This window comes from Danaus plexippus (genome assembly GCF_018135715.1).
Source record: "Danaus plexippus chromosome 3 unlocalized genomic scaffold, MEX_DaPlex mxdp_34, whole genome shotgun sequence".
In the NCBI taxonomy this organism is placed as follows: Eukaryota; Metazoa; Arthropoda; class Insecta; order Lepidoptera; family Nymphalidae; genus Danaus; species Danaus plexippus.
Genome location: NW_026869846.1, coordinates 1189095 through 1203799, shown reverse-complemented (window position 1 = coordinate 1203799; position 14705 = coordinate 1189095). Strand labels below are relative to the sequence as shown.

General features: G+C 35.1%; 1 protein-coding gene across 4 annotated transcripts in view; it reads left to right on the top strand.

Moving 5' to 3' along the window:
* LOC116766893 (neurogenic locus Notch protein) overlaps positions 1–14705 on the top strand; it is a 70339-nt gene that overhangs the window by 45679 nt on the left and 9955 nt on the right. For 3 of the 4 annotated variants that reach the window (XM_061527048.1, XM_061527046.1, XM_061527045.1), the window contains exons 5-15: positions 2928–3090; positions 7823–8016; positions 8200–8355; positions 9840–10022; positions 12747–12861; positions 12974–13095; positions 13187–13354; positions 13483–13621; positions 13873–13887; positions 14282–14434; positions 14516–14622. In XM_061527048.1, coding sequence (XP_061383032.1) covers positions 2928–3090; positions 7823–8016; positions 8200–8355; positions 9840–10022; positions 12747–12861; positions 12974–13095; positions 13187–13354; positions 13483–13621; positions 13873–13887; positions 14282–14434; positions 14516–14622 — 1515 coding nt within the window. The remainder of the gene's footprint in view (positions 1–2927; positions 3091–7822; positions 8017–8199; positions 8356–9839; positions 10023–12746; positions 12862–12973; positions 13096–13186; positions 13355–13482; positions 13622–13872; positions 13888–14281; positions 14435–14515; positions 14623–14705) is intronic. The other variant, XM_061527047.1, reaches the window with a different exon arrangement.

The window sequence follows — 14705 nt, the reverse complement described above, 5'->3', positions numbered from 1 at the left end:
TCTAATATGGGTTACTAATCTTGAGCAATTTACAATCGTTTTTAATCAAAGCATTCTCGTTAAGCATCATGACCGCAGGATAGTTTCTCCAGCATATTTAGAACATTTCGCAACGCGAAACAAACAGAGACTGTAATTGTATAGACAGTACAAAACCTGACGCAAAAACAAACAATCATGGAGAACAATTTCATTGCAAAGAGTGAGGAATAGTGTTGTTTAAATAACGTGCTCGTTTAATCCTATCAGTTGCATAGATTAAGTGAATTTAGATAATATTATCACATCGCAACATTAATATTTTCCATGAGAAAGTTCCAACAATAGGTTAATGTACGTTGCGTGTCTACAATGGTTGTAGCTAGTCTGTGGTCAAGCCCGGGGCGACCACGACTCGCTATAAAATACGAACCGCTTGTAAATATCTATACGAATGTATTAGCTAATATTTTACGTTCTTGTAACGATGAATTAACTAGGATTAAAGGTTGCTCAAACTTAGATTATTTCATGTTACGGGACTTTAATATATCACTGGTTGTTCTTTAGTTTCGCACGATAATTCGATGAAAAATTAGGTCGAAAATAAAAGTGCGTTAAGTAATTATTGTTGAAAAAGAATAATTTTGCATTACATTTTTATTTGTAATTCCGTGTATCGATGCCATTCTATCTCATTTAAATCAGTCTGGAGTTTGTTTAAGAATTATCTAAAGCTATCTTCCCACAGATGCCATATGTTATTTATCTTCCAGAGGTGTGATCTTGATGGAAGTTTCTCATCGAAGCTAGAATGTATCAAATGTTCTAATTAATTTAACGTCTACTTTAGATGCTGGGATAAATATGTTAACCTAAACATGGGCATTACAATACAAGCACTCATTGTAAGGATACATGCAACTTTTCTACAGAACTTATGAGATTGTTACAAAATACACTCTAATTGAAATAAAAATTAACGCGAATCGCTGAAACAGTCTGCTTTGTAATTCATATTAGGCTAATAGACGCGGAGTCGCTGGTGATGTCGTAAGACATTTCGGTTGCCGATGCTGCACGCTTTCTCGCACTAGTCCATGCAAATAACGACACTAGTTCTTAATAATAAGATCCACTATTCAACTCCAAAAAAATGCAAAAATCGTTAAACATATTATTATAATATCCCAAAATTATATGGTTCATAAGATTCCGTGTAATTTTTGTTACTTTTGCACTTTAAATGTCATTTCAAATGTAACACTCCGATGTGACAATGACAGAAAAAAACATTAATAAAACCAGCGAGAGTAATTACCAGTAATACCACGTTTTAGTCTTTATTATAAGAACCCTAAAAAATAACTCATTCTTAATGAAAATTAAAGTCCACGGAGGAGATTTTAATCAAAATCAAAGAAATATTAAATCCTATGTATCGGTGGTAATTTATGGAGATAATTTTTTTTAGATTCTTTAATCTGTCTGAGACGGCTGGTCTTCGAATTTATGGCGGTCATTAATTCTAAAACTCTAAAGACTTGTCATTTCCTACTTAATACACGAACATATTCAATAATTGTGTTACCATTATATATTGATAAGGACGGTGTCACACGTTTGGACTTTACCTAGACGCAAGCTAGTATTGATACAGGAAAAACTTTCATTTAATATTGCTAAAGTATTCAACAACGACAGAAACACTTTATTTACCTAGCAAGAAAAATAATTATTATTGTCGTTTTTAAACTAAATCAATTAATCTAATACCCACTTCAGACGAAGACAGCTCGGAGCAGCTTCCGTATTTTAATGATTTGTTCATATGTATGGGAAAGAAGGGAGGACACGATCTCACACCATATGGTAATAGCGTCAAATCATACCAATACCCTCAATACAGACTTTGAGTTTATTCAACATAAATAGTGTAAACTATCAGGAATTCATTTCTGTATGTTAATTACGTTACCGGATTGTAGCTTCTATCTAGTCCTGTATAAGGCCTATAATACAATTTGATATTTTTTTACCATCCAATTGAACCGACTGGTCAAAGTAATCATTGTTTATGTGATAGCTTTCAAAATATTGTTATTTTGTATAATATTATAGAGCACTTGTTAGTTATGGTTATTATAAAGACATTCTATGAACGTATTTATTTATGGTTATGGTGTTAAAATTTACTTTAAAAATCGATATCTTTCTGTTTAATAACAAATTATTTGATTTTATTTTCTGTTATAATATCTTGTTGGCTTTTTTAGATATCCATTTAACTTTCTATGGTCCGATACCGCTTATTAGAACGCGTAATACAAACGGTTCCTCTGGTTGTTTCGTATAAAAAGCTTATTTCATAACCACATCGGGGCTAACGTTTTTAATTCTTAAAACCTGTGATACATTAAGTAACATGTGCTACGTTAATGTTACTGATGGTGTTGCCAAATTTTATTATACACAAGACGAGATACCATAAAAATAAAACAGAAGCCGGCGATAGATTTCGTAGTGTTGTCATAAACAAACACATGTGTCCGTGGGAACAGTCGGTCTAATGAAGGTAATGACTTTGCCGAGTTGCTAATCGTCCTCACTGTGGATCGCTGGTCGACTGTTGCTTCAATTAGTAAAGAGAAAAGTGATATTCTGATATCTCGATAGAGTTAGTTTGTTGAGTGGAGGCACTTGTTACTGATTTTAATGTTGCCACACTGGAACTTGTTGTCCCGTCAATCTCAATGAGTTTCCTATTAAGTGTTACATACATACACATAAAGTATTATTGTATTTTTATATATATCTTGCGTGACTGTAATGTTATAAAATTCTCAAGTCTGTAAATCAGTGGCCATATATCTAACCCAGCCAGCGAATAGCTTTTAAATATTTGAATTTATAATATTAAGGTTAATTTTATTGTTATATCCGCTAAGGTTACCGGGGTCAGAACTGCGAGATCGACATCGATGACTGTCCGGGACATCTGTGTCAGAACGGCGCCACTTGTGTGGACGGCCTCAACTCCTACACCTGCGAGTGTCCGCCGACGTTCAGCGGCAACTTCTGCGAAACTGATGTAGATGAATGCGCCTTGAGGTGAGTTGATTTTCTATATGTATTCCGTGTACCCGCATTGCGATTAATTTGTTGAAGCCGATGTTACGAATATAGTTATTAAACTGTCGCAATAAAGGACATTTTAGTATCGAAATAATGTTATTGTCCTCGCAATTTGTGTTGTACGTGGATGTATGGTGGCATTGTTTCGGTAAACGAAAAAATATATAACGTCCAAATAGTGTAACTTTTTGTGTGGGAGATAATGATTCAATTATATCATTATATCACAACGACGAAGTAATGGCGCTGCTTTCATTGAACTTTGAAATTTTGTTCTTTTTTATATTCGTCATGTTTCCAAAATTTGATATCTCTAACCGCCAGACGCAAACCTCTTAGGTTGTCGTATAAAAACTATCACAGAAATTAAGACTTTATCGTTAGGAAATAAGACATAATTTAATATAACCCCATCAACTGGCAGGGTAAAATTGTCGAAGCAAACTAAAGCACTTCAAATAGTCGCTTTCTTTTTTCATATCCATCGTTAAGGGATTTTGGGCTTTCACTACATGCAAATGGATCCAAATTCGTTTGCCTATTACCTTATAGGATAATGACATCCTATCCGAGCCGCTGGCACGTAAAACGTAACAGATAGACCATGCGCAATATCGGGTTACTAAAACACATTTGTTTATTTTTTGATTCAATAACCGTTGAAGCGTATGTATAAAACGGGGGAGAAGGGGGGGATGGAGCCTCCAAATAGGTGGTATAGGTGTCGGTATGTCTGTTTGATAATAATCTGTTAAATTACAAGTTCTGTCAGCATTGGGTGATAATGATTATGGTTCCAGGGGTGTCAGAGAACTTTGGGCGATCCCAGCGTCGTAAAATTTTTACTATATATTTTATTATGACCATATAACTTTATGTTCGTCTGTCCTAAAGGTTTTGGCCTTTATCTTTCTATGTGGATTGTATAAACAAATACGAAGTGTGAATTAATCTAGTATTTTTTGGGTTATAAAATTTAAGAAACGAAACGAAACTATTGCTCGGTCTAAACCATTAATTGAAAAAGTTCAGAACTCGATTGTATTTTTACGCGTCGACTCTATGAGAGGTTTTAATTCGACTTATTTATTTTACACAAACATTTGTTTTTAAAGGCATTTTTTTAAAACTTTCTTAATCTTATTAGTGTAGATAGAATATCTTCTAATTTTGCTTCCTGACAAATCACGTGAAAATTTTATACAAGGTTCTGTATCAACGTTATACATTGTATGGCATTAGGGAATTTTATTAATTTCATCTTAATTTTAGCATTCTTGGGACAAACGTTCTGTAATTGATACATTCTCCATTCTTTAATATAGATAAGGAAAAGGACTTTTTTCGTTTGAAGTCGTCGGTTAATTCTATTTGAAAATGATCCTTGTTTGACGCTGCGGAATCTTATATAGTGGTTCTGTTACCTTCTTGGTGCTTGAAGGTAATCAATAAGTAATGATTTATAGTAAAAGACATGCGATTCCTTAACGGGTTTTAAAATACTTGAGACACATTTGCAATCAATCTTATGGGCAGATCGCTGTTGGATACATTACGTTACACATAAAGAATGTTTTATTATAAAAAAAAGAATTATTACTCATCTATAGGACTGCGATACAAGTAGTGTAAGGTTTTGTATACATATATGAAAATTTTATATTTTCCGATCAGAAGAAAAGGACTTATAGTTTCTCTAAAATATCCTTAACGATGTAAATAGTAAGAAATTAAAACTAATAAGTAAAATAATATAGAAATCGAAATGAGCTTCAGTCATTTAGTCAGGCGCATTGCGACGTAAAAAACATCTTAATTCACCTTTCCATAAACAGTGTTCGTTCGTCAAAGTGGATTTTTATAACAGTCTAAAGAAGAATTTTCCAACAAAACATTGAAAACAAAATCAATTCCGAATTAGAAGCGATCGTAAGCCTGCCTCTCTGTGATTCCGTCCGTCACAAACATTCGAATGAATACCTCCACAGAAAGTTAACATGTTTATTCATGAGGCGACACCGCGGCACACGGAATTATTTTATTAATTACTGCTATTGGAACGTTTTCAGATAAATATCATTGTATAAAAGAGTAGCCGAGAAGTTGAGAGATAAGAACACTTTTAAGAGCGGTAGCTAATGTTTTTTAATTGCTTTCGGAATGTAAGGACAATGTTTAGATTTGATAATTGAATAAAGCGGTTGGAAACGACTTATTTATTTAAAGAAATTCTCTGTATTATCATATAATAATTAAAAATAAATAATATTTTAATTTTTATTATAATCTATATAAAATATATATATTACATGCATCATACGCGTAGTAGAAATCCGCTAACAGATGACATTAATTTAAATATGATATTTTGAAATCTCTTATCTTGTGTACAATCTCTTTATTAATGGTTATAAAAAACAAACATGCAATGATATCTTTGACGATTAAGAACTGGTTAAACTTGAAATGTTTTCGATTCGCTTTTACGAAAATACGTTTTAAATACATTGTGAAATATAATATTTCGAAAAGAGATACATTTTATAAATTCATGCATAATAAAACATATAAATAATAGTGAAATATCTAAATTAATTTACATAGAGAAGTTGTAAAACGCCGTCTCCATTACGCGTAACGTACAGTCATTAGCTAGAGACGGCGGTAGCTGGTCGGCATTCAATTCTGTGTTATCTAACGAACATTAATCAATAAATACTGTACATAGAACGCGTTGTAATTTACAAAGCAACATTAAAAACATCACAATCACCCCGTGCGTCAAGGATGCTGTTAAATCAATTACAATTGGTATCAGAATGGCTAGCGATTAATATAGTATCAATTATTCATAACCCCACACACTTATTTTCTTATATGGCAGCACTGATCTACGACGTTGCTTGTTTTGGGAAAGTTTATTGAGTATATACGTTATGCTCCGCGACAAGACAGCTACTCAATCACCGACTCCTTCAATGTCCACAGTATAATTCTCCGTTTGTCATACTTCAAATCAACGTCTGATTTTAAAGGCTGACCGTTTCGAAGCAATTATTTTGTTTGATTGAGCTACGGGTCTATTAGTTTTGATGTTTATTTAGAAGAGGTCTTGTAATTAATGTAGTCTATGTCGGGTAACACAGACGTCTTATCCATAAAAAATACGTCGTGAGCAAAGTTACAAAGGTTAATTTTACAGTCCTGGAGTCGGTTACTATACAAACATGCGGTCCTGTTGGTGGGCGATAAATTACAGCGCTTTGACGGACGCTTTGTTATTCATAATTACATGAGATCGCTATACACATACCCTCCCATAGAGCTTTGGATATTTTGTAAATATTCATATTTGATGATCACTCAATATAACCATCCAGTTCTTTCCGTTATGCGCAATAATTTGAACGCACATTTTCGTATGAGATAAATATGTACCTAACATTTAATTCGCTACGTGTAAAGTACAGTTGTAGTGATTGCTATGGAATTGATAAAAGTAAAATAAGCAAGATGAAATAAGTGATTAACGATGATGACTTCGATGGCAAATGCCTTCCGTGTCGGGTCGTTGCCACTGGGCTTCATTGAGGCTCAAGGGACGCATACTCCCATGAATGTTTGCCTATCTAGAATAAGTATGCTGTTAGGAAATGTTCAATACTTATTTACTATCATAAACGTATTGTTGTAGTATTCTTTTTGACAGTAAAACAGAAATTAAATATGTTTAGACTAGATGACGTAAGTTACACGTAAGACTTTTATATACATATGTTAACATTATTTGTATTCATCGAAATAGGCAAACTAAGGTATTAACCCTAATTATAATTGTGATAACGAGAGTATAAAGATCAGATATGTTATGAACTGCACGCGCCCGTGGCACACCTTAACGGCTTTCAGGTCTTGGCTTGGGAAACAGGTCTAACTTATCTATGACCTCATATACTAAATGCCTCCAATTGTAGAACCATGTAATATAATCAAAAAGCTACAATTTACTTAATTAAGAATTAATGACGATTATTTATAGATTCGTTATACTTGAAATTTAATAAATCACATTTAAAAAACAATTATGTTGACATGAATTTCAGTGAGATATGTTTTGATTATTCAAAGAATTTTATGATTGGCGACTACCGAGTATGGTGGCACGAGAAATTACAGGACTGTCCATTAATTTACTAACAAGTGATATTTTAATTGGCTTCAAACACGTTTAAAACGTGTCCTCCGAGATGTCGTTATGAGCCGGCTCCTTTTCGGACATTTCACCCAAAACTTCCTTACGGGAGTTAAGTGCTCATTGTTAGCGTGCACATTCTGATATTGCGTGAATTTAAACAAGCCAACTGAAGTTCGTCTTATTAGTATAGACTTTCAAAATGAATTAAAAATCCACTCCATTCAAGTAATATTAGTTGAATAGAATTTAATGCTATTCATTAGTCCTTAATAAATTTAAATATATGTGATGAAAGCTTCTATCCTCATCCGCAAACATATATATACATACGTACCTAATAGTTCAATACAGAATCTATTCTTTTGAAACTCTCTAAAAAATAAGGACATTCTACAATAATATTCCAAGAAACTTGAAGTTAAATATTAGCTGCTCCTATAAACTAGGACCAAACAATCTGTCAATAGCATGGGACCCTAAACTTATGGAACTCAATATTGATTCTCTCCACAGACCTCTAGTATGTCAGAACGGAGCAACATGTACGAATTCCGTCGGAGGATTTTCCTGCATATGTGTGAATGGCTGGACTGGTCCAGAGTGTTCTGTCAATATCGATGACTGTGCTGGAGCGGCATGCTTCAACGGCGCCACATGCATAGACCGTGTTGGAGCCTTCTACTGCAAGTGTACTCCAGGGAAAACTGGTGAGTTTTAAATTACAGTAATAATCTTATATCACCGTCCACTTCTACGTGCACTCCTGGAATTTTGAAAACTATCGAATTTGAGAACACGCCTAAAGAATTTGTCTCAAGTAAAATAGTTTATCTTTAAATTATGCTTATCACTACATTATCTAATCGCCAAATATTCCTCTTTCCAACCAGGTCTTCTTTGTCACCTGGATGATGCTTGCACGTCCAACCCCTGCCACGCAGATGCCATCTGCGACACGAGCCCCATTAACGGTTCCTATACGTGTTCCTGTGCATCTGGATATAAGGGTTTGGATTGCTCGGAGGACATCGATGAGTGTGAACAGGGTAAGAAACATAAATTTAATAGTTTCTTGAACAGGTTCTTTATGCTTAATGTTAAACCCATATTATCACTAGCAACTCTGTTTTATAATATTAATAAAAACGTTAAAATCCTTTATTAAGTATAAGCTCTAGATGCCAAACCTTAATATTCCAGCCTTTGTTTCGTTATTGAACTAAAATTTCAAACCTGTGTTAGTTTTGAAACAACGTTTTTGAATTCTTGGGGATCGTCTTCAGAAAATGCAAGAGAAAGGGCGTGTAATTTTGCAAGTTTTTTTTTAATCTTTTTGCAGCATATTCCCAAGTTATGGACTTAAATCTGTTAAAGATTGTAAGCTCCTTATCTGTTAAATCTTCCAGGCTCATGATCTCTTTCATGTATTCTAATGATCCATTACAAAACTTCGGTGTTACAATCATTTCTTCTTCGGGAACATTATTTATCTTTTCTAAATGTTCATAAATGTTAATCAATGTTGTGTAAAACCGCTTCCCAGTGTTGAAAATCTTAAAAAGCTCTGTTGATTTAATTTTTGGAGCAATGAGATCAACTTTTGGGAATAATTTAAGGTCTTCCTTCCCAAGGGCTTGGAGAGTGACGTTAAAAAGAACGCTCGTGTAATTGGCTCCATTACTTAATGTTGGTTTTATTGCTATTTGAGAGTTTTCGTAGCCCATTTTCTTCGCAACCTTCACCATGGTTTTATTTGAAGTTTCGTCAGGCTTTGCCATCGTCAATTTATAAATTAATCAAAGTCTAAAACAATTAATACGTAGAACCAACCAACGTCTGTCAGTCTTGAATTGAGTTGAGATACTGAAGTTCACTTCAGTAGTTCATCTCAATTCAAGACTGGCAGACGTTGGTTCGTTCAACGTGTTAATCATTTGAGACTTCGATTAATTGACAAATTGACGATGGCAAAGCCTGGCGAAATTTCAAATGAAATCATGGTGAACGTTGCGAAGAAAATGGGCTACGAAAACTCTCAAATAGCAATAAAACCAACATTAAGTAATGGAGCCAATTACACGAGCGTTCTTTTTAACGTCACTCTCCAAGCCCCTGGGAAGGAAGACCTTAAATTATTCCCAAAAGTTGCTCTCATTGCTCCAAAAATTGAATCAACAGAGCCTTTTAAGATTTTCGACACTGAGAAGCGATTTTACACAACATTGATTAACATTTATAAACATTTTGAAAAGACAAATAATGTTCCCGAAGAAGAAAGGATTGTAACACCAAAGTTTTGTAATGGATCATTACAATACATGAAAGAGATCATGAGCCTGGAAGATTTAACAGCTAAAGGGCTTTCAACCTTTAACAGATTTAAGTCCGTGACTTGAGAATATGCTGCAAAAATCTTAAAAAATCTTACAAAATTCCACGCCCTTTCTCTTGGATTTTCTGAAGACGATCCCCAAGAATTCAAAAACGTTGATTCAAAACTAACCTGTGTCCCATTTACTCATCTATGTAGGGTCTCCTTGTGAACACGATGGCATCTGTGTGAACACGCCGGGCTCTTTCGCGTGCAACTGTTCGGTGGGTTTCACTGGACCTCGTTGTGAGACCAATGTCAACGAGTGTGAGAGCCACCCTTGTAGGAACGACGGCTCCTGTCTCGACGATCCCGGCACCTTTAGATGTGTCTGTATGCCTGGTAAGTCCTTTTTATCTATCATAGTTGGCTAATACTTCACATTTGACCGCTGTTTGTCCCTTCCACACTGTTTAGAACTGTCTGAATTTATGTGATGGTTGTTGTGTCAAAAAATCTGTCTTTAATTAATAGATATAGTAATAAAGGATTTATATGTTTACCTTGTCTGCACTGAACATACTTGATTTGCGACATAACGGTATCGAAGCCACGGTACAATTTGCTCCTTAGTTGACAGAGCGATGCTCTGATGATAATCATTAGACGAAGGCAGACGGATTGTGAAAGTTGCGGACTTTAGGGTTGCGAAGAAATAAATAACAATTTCATACATTTTGTTACGAATACAAAAATATGACATGAATCTTATAATTGATTAAATAAAGCCACGAGGAATATCAAAATTTTTATTAATTATTTTTTGTCGCATAAATTATACATATACAATATGTTAATGTTTTAAATCGACCTTCGAAATTTTTTTATTTTTATGAGGTCACATGTAAATATGCATGGCTATGCAAATATGTTTTGCTTTGCTAAATCCTAGTCACATGTTTTTATCATATTTTCTACGTCGGCAACCTTAGGCGCGTTCCCATGACGAGCACCCGTTCGTACACGGAAGCGAGAACGACTCATTTTATCATTAATATAATCTTTATTCGGAAGCAATAAGAGCTTCATATAAAACAAATAGTTCAATTGTATCTAATGGAAATAAACTCTACAGTCCGCTTATTTCCATTCAGTTCTATTTCCTTACACGTATTATAAACTGCTATATATACATATATCTGAATTGTTCTTTTAAGAAAAATTCTTCAATAGTGGCATCATTGTTGATTATAACCAGCGTATTTTATCTGTACAACCTTTGCAAGTTTAATGACCACATGTCCATAACAACCTGAACACATTGTCAAGTACAAAACATGTCAGCGAGGCAATGATGCGGATGAAACCACTCAGTGGAACCATCCCGCCTCTCCTTCCCCCATATAATACCACCAAATTAAAAAATTCTTTCTATTCAACCGCCATCTAACACAGGACGGCGATTTAATTTTTATGGTTAACACTTAAGTTTGAGTTCTGGTGAATGTACCAAATTAAAAAGACGTTCGGATGTCCTGAGAGTTGAGAAACATTTGCTGACTTAACGTTGCCGTATTATAGCACTTATCTCACGCTTGAGTGATCCCAGACTCGTCTGGCAAGTGAACTAATAAGGGCAAACTTGGTACTTGGTTGACGACATAATATTTTTTTTTATATATAAAACATGCCCCTAAGGGCTTTGCACTTGCTTTTTATCTAAAGATACGACCGTTAGCTGCACGTACCCAAGGCATGAAGAAAGTATTTTTAAATTGTCCAAGATTTTTAAAGCGCGAGGATTTTTGATGGCAATTTTTTTGTTTTGCACTCTTAAATACAAAGATCTGTACGATAATTAATGTGGGAAAAGTGATTATTGACCGATCAAATCTATATCGTCAGCATTATCTAAAAAATTCGTCTTGGTCGCCAGTTATAGATGAAATCCCTTAACGGAAAACAACAAAAAGAAATGTAATAACGTTGTCGGTCTTCGAACGATTCGAAGTTTATTCATAAGATACGGGCGCTCTTTCAGTTTTTTAACATGACGATCTCCGAACCGATATATTTGAATGTCCAAAAAGCCGGTCAACACGCAGGCTGAGGCGTGCATTAAACATTCAAATATGCGCAGAAAACCGGCATTAGCCTGCAGCCGCCGGACATTCTTATTGTGGCTTGTGATCCGAAATCGTGACGATCGCGCGTGGTACAATATTACAGCGGATTATACTTACTTTTCATTGTAGATTATAGATGCTTTACTACCAATTAATATTCTAAATCATATTATCAATGATGTCTGTAGCATCCTAAACAGCTATTATTGTCGCCATTTAATTGACATTTAATGTATATTTCTTTATAAATTAATAATTGGTTTGGTTGGTATATATTAAATTTAAAATTTGCTAATGTTTTAATATATTTTTGTTAATATATATAAATATTATTTAACATGTTTCGTATTGAACCTCGACTAGGAAATCCGCGACATGCGCTCGCGCATAGGGCGTGGCCTCCCCTCCCTAACCACCATTTTGGTAGATACGATAAGGTCTCAATAGGGCATGTCAGCTATACAAATTCTTGCACAATGTTTTATTGTCCTATGCTACAGCTCTTGTATTATTATTGTACTAAACTGATATCAGTAAGCCTTTGAAAGTTGAAACAGACTAAGTACGAGTTATAACGAGTCAAGTCGTATAACCTTTTGCAATTTAAATGTACATATTGTAATAGTCAATGATGGACATCTCTTTTAAGATGTACGGGACACTTTCATTCCACAACAAGAGTGTCCCTCATACATTTTTATGCCGTAAAAAGACAAGTTTTACATCTTTTACGAGTTAATATACTAACTTTGTTGCGACCATTATTCATTATGTTTTATGAACTCAGGACATTGTTCAGTGTCCAGTAAATAATATGAGACTGACAATTTTACACTTCTGTAATAAAGAAAACTATCATAATTTAATCTCCAATACATTACGGAAAATTTTGATAGATAACGACATGTTGTATAAATAGTTTGCTAACAGAACATTTGCTACAAGTAGTTATATATATAATATGCTAATGACATCAATATTAAACACCGAAAACTTGCAGGTTTCACGGGAACACAGTGCGAGGTGGAGATAGACGAGTGTGCTAACAACCCATGTCTCAACGGCGGAGTCTGTCACGATATGATAAACGCCTTCAGATGTACCTGTGTTATAGGGTAAGTAAAATAAGACAGAATCAAGTCATAAATAGTTATCGAAATACAAATCAAATGTCAATCCCGTTTAAATTTAAGCATGATTATAGCTTTTGCATATTCTCCTTCACAGCTTCACAGGTGCCCGTTGCCAAGTGAACATCGACGACTGCGCTTCGAGCCCGTGTCGGAACGGCGGCACCTGCCACGATTCGATCGCGGGTTACACTTGCGAATGTCCCCCGGGTTACACGGGTATGATTTACCACTTAAAATGTCTTCATCTCCTCCACACCTGCCGCCCACTCATTCTCTGTGTGCTATAATTAGACGTTCGTTATTGCAGGAATGTCGTGTGAAACAAACATTAATGACTGTCTGTCGGCGCCGTGTCATCGCGGCGAATGTATAGATGGGGACAACAGCTTCACGTGCAACTGCCACCCCGGGTACACGGGCCGCGTGTGCCAAACCCAGATAAACGAGTGCGAGTCCAATCCGTGCCAGTTTGGAGGTGAGCTGATGTATTTTAAATGATCAAGTTTATTACTGTTTTTTTGGACTGCGATTTTAAAACATTAAAGAGCAAAGTGTGCAAAATGTTACAATCGAGGAAGGTTTTTACTACGATTGAATTTTCAGGTCACTGTGAAGACCTCATCGATGGGTATCAGTGCCGCTGTAAGCCTGGAACCTCTGGACGCAACTGTGAGATCAACGTCAACGAATGCTACTCAAACCCTTGCAGGAATGGGGCGACTTGCATCGATGGAATCAACAGGTTGGTAGTACTGTGAATGTTCTGTACACAGATCTATATATATATATTTGTTGAATTATTCCGGATACTGCTATCTGGTGTAATAGAAATATATTCTTCTTTAGGCTTTGTATTGCTTCATTTGTATTATGTTGTACCTGGCGTGGGTATATTTTGAAACTTTCTTCTTTCTCCTATCGCTGTATTTTTAGCTTTAAGATCAAAATTCTTCTTTTATATATTTTAATGGTATATTTTTCTCTTCCACGCAGCAACAGTTACTTTGAGTAAGTGCTTTTACAATTACAGCATGGACTTTTACTGCTTTCTTCTTTTTTTACTGCTGCGTATTATGTAGGTCATATAGTGATCGACTGAATGGACTGTTTTAATTATTGACTATAATATACCTTCGTTTTCCTCTTTGCTTCTTTCCATACAAACTAAATTTAAAATTTTCCCGTCTGATTTTATAGAAATTGATTTATGTAATCAATCCTGATAAATTTTACACCAAGGACTTAGGAAAAATCACAGACAATATACGAAATAATGTCTAAAATCCATTTGCATGGATATATATTCATAGGACTATAACAAAATTTGTTAAGCATGTCGTGTGTCTACATGAAAAGAATTAGCTCATCTGAATATGTAGTAACAATATATTGACGTACTCAGGTACACTTGCGAATGCATCCCGGGCTTCACTGGCCAACATTGTGAGACCAATATCAACGAATGTCTGTCCAACCCTTGCGCCAATGGTGGCAAATGCATCGACCGCATCAACGGCTTCCGATGCGAATGCCCACGAGGATATTATGACGCTAGGTAAGTAGACCTATTAGACCTGGAAATTTCCAAAAACTTCTTTTGAGTGAACATTCCTCTAAATAATTAAATATTTCATAGGTGTCTATCGGATGTCAACGAATGTGCTTCCAACCCTTGCATCAACGGTGGGACTTGTGAAGACGGCGTCAACCAGTTCATCTGTCATTGTTTGCCAGGATATGGAGGTATGTTGTTATTGTGAATAAACATCATGAACCCTAACATAACGAGTTTCATTGTACGTGATGAAATAAGATAATTATTCCAC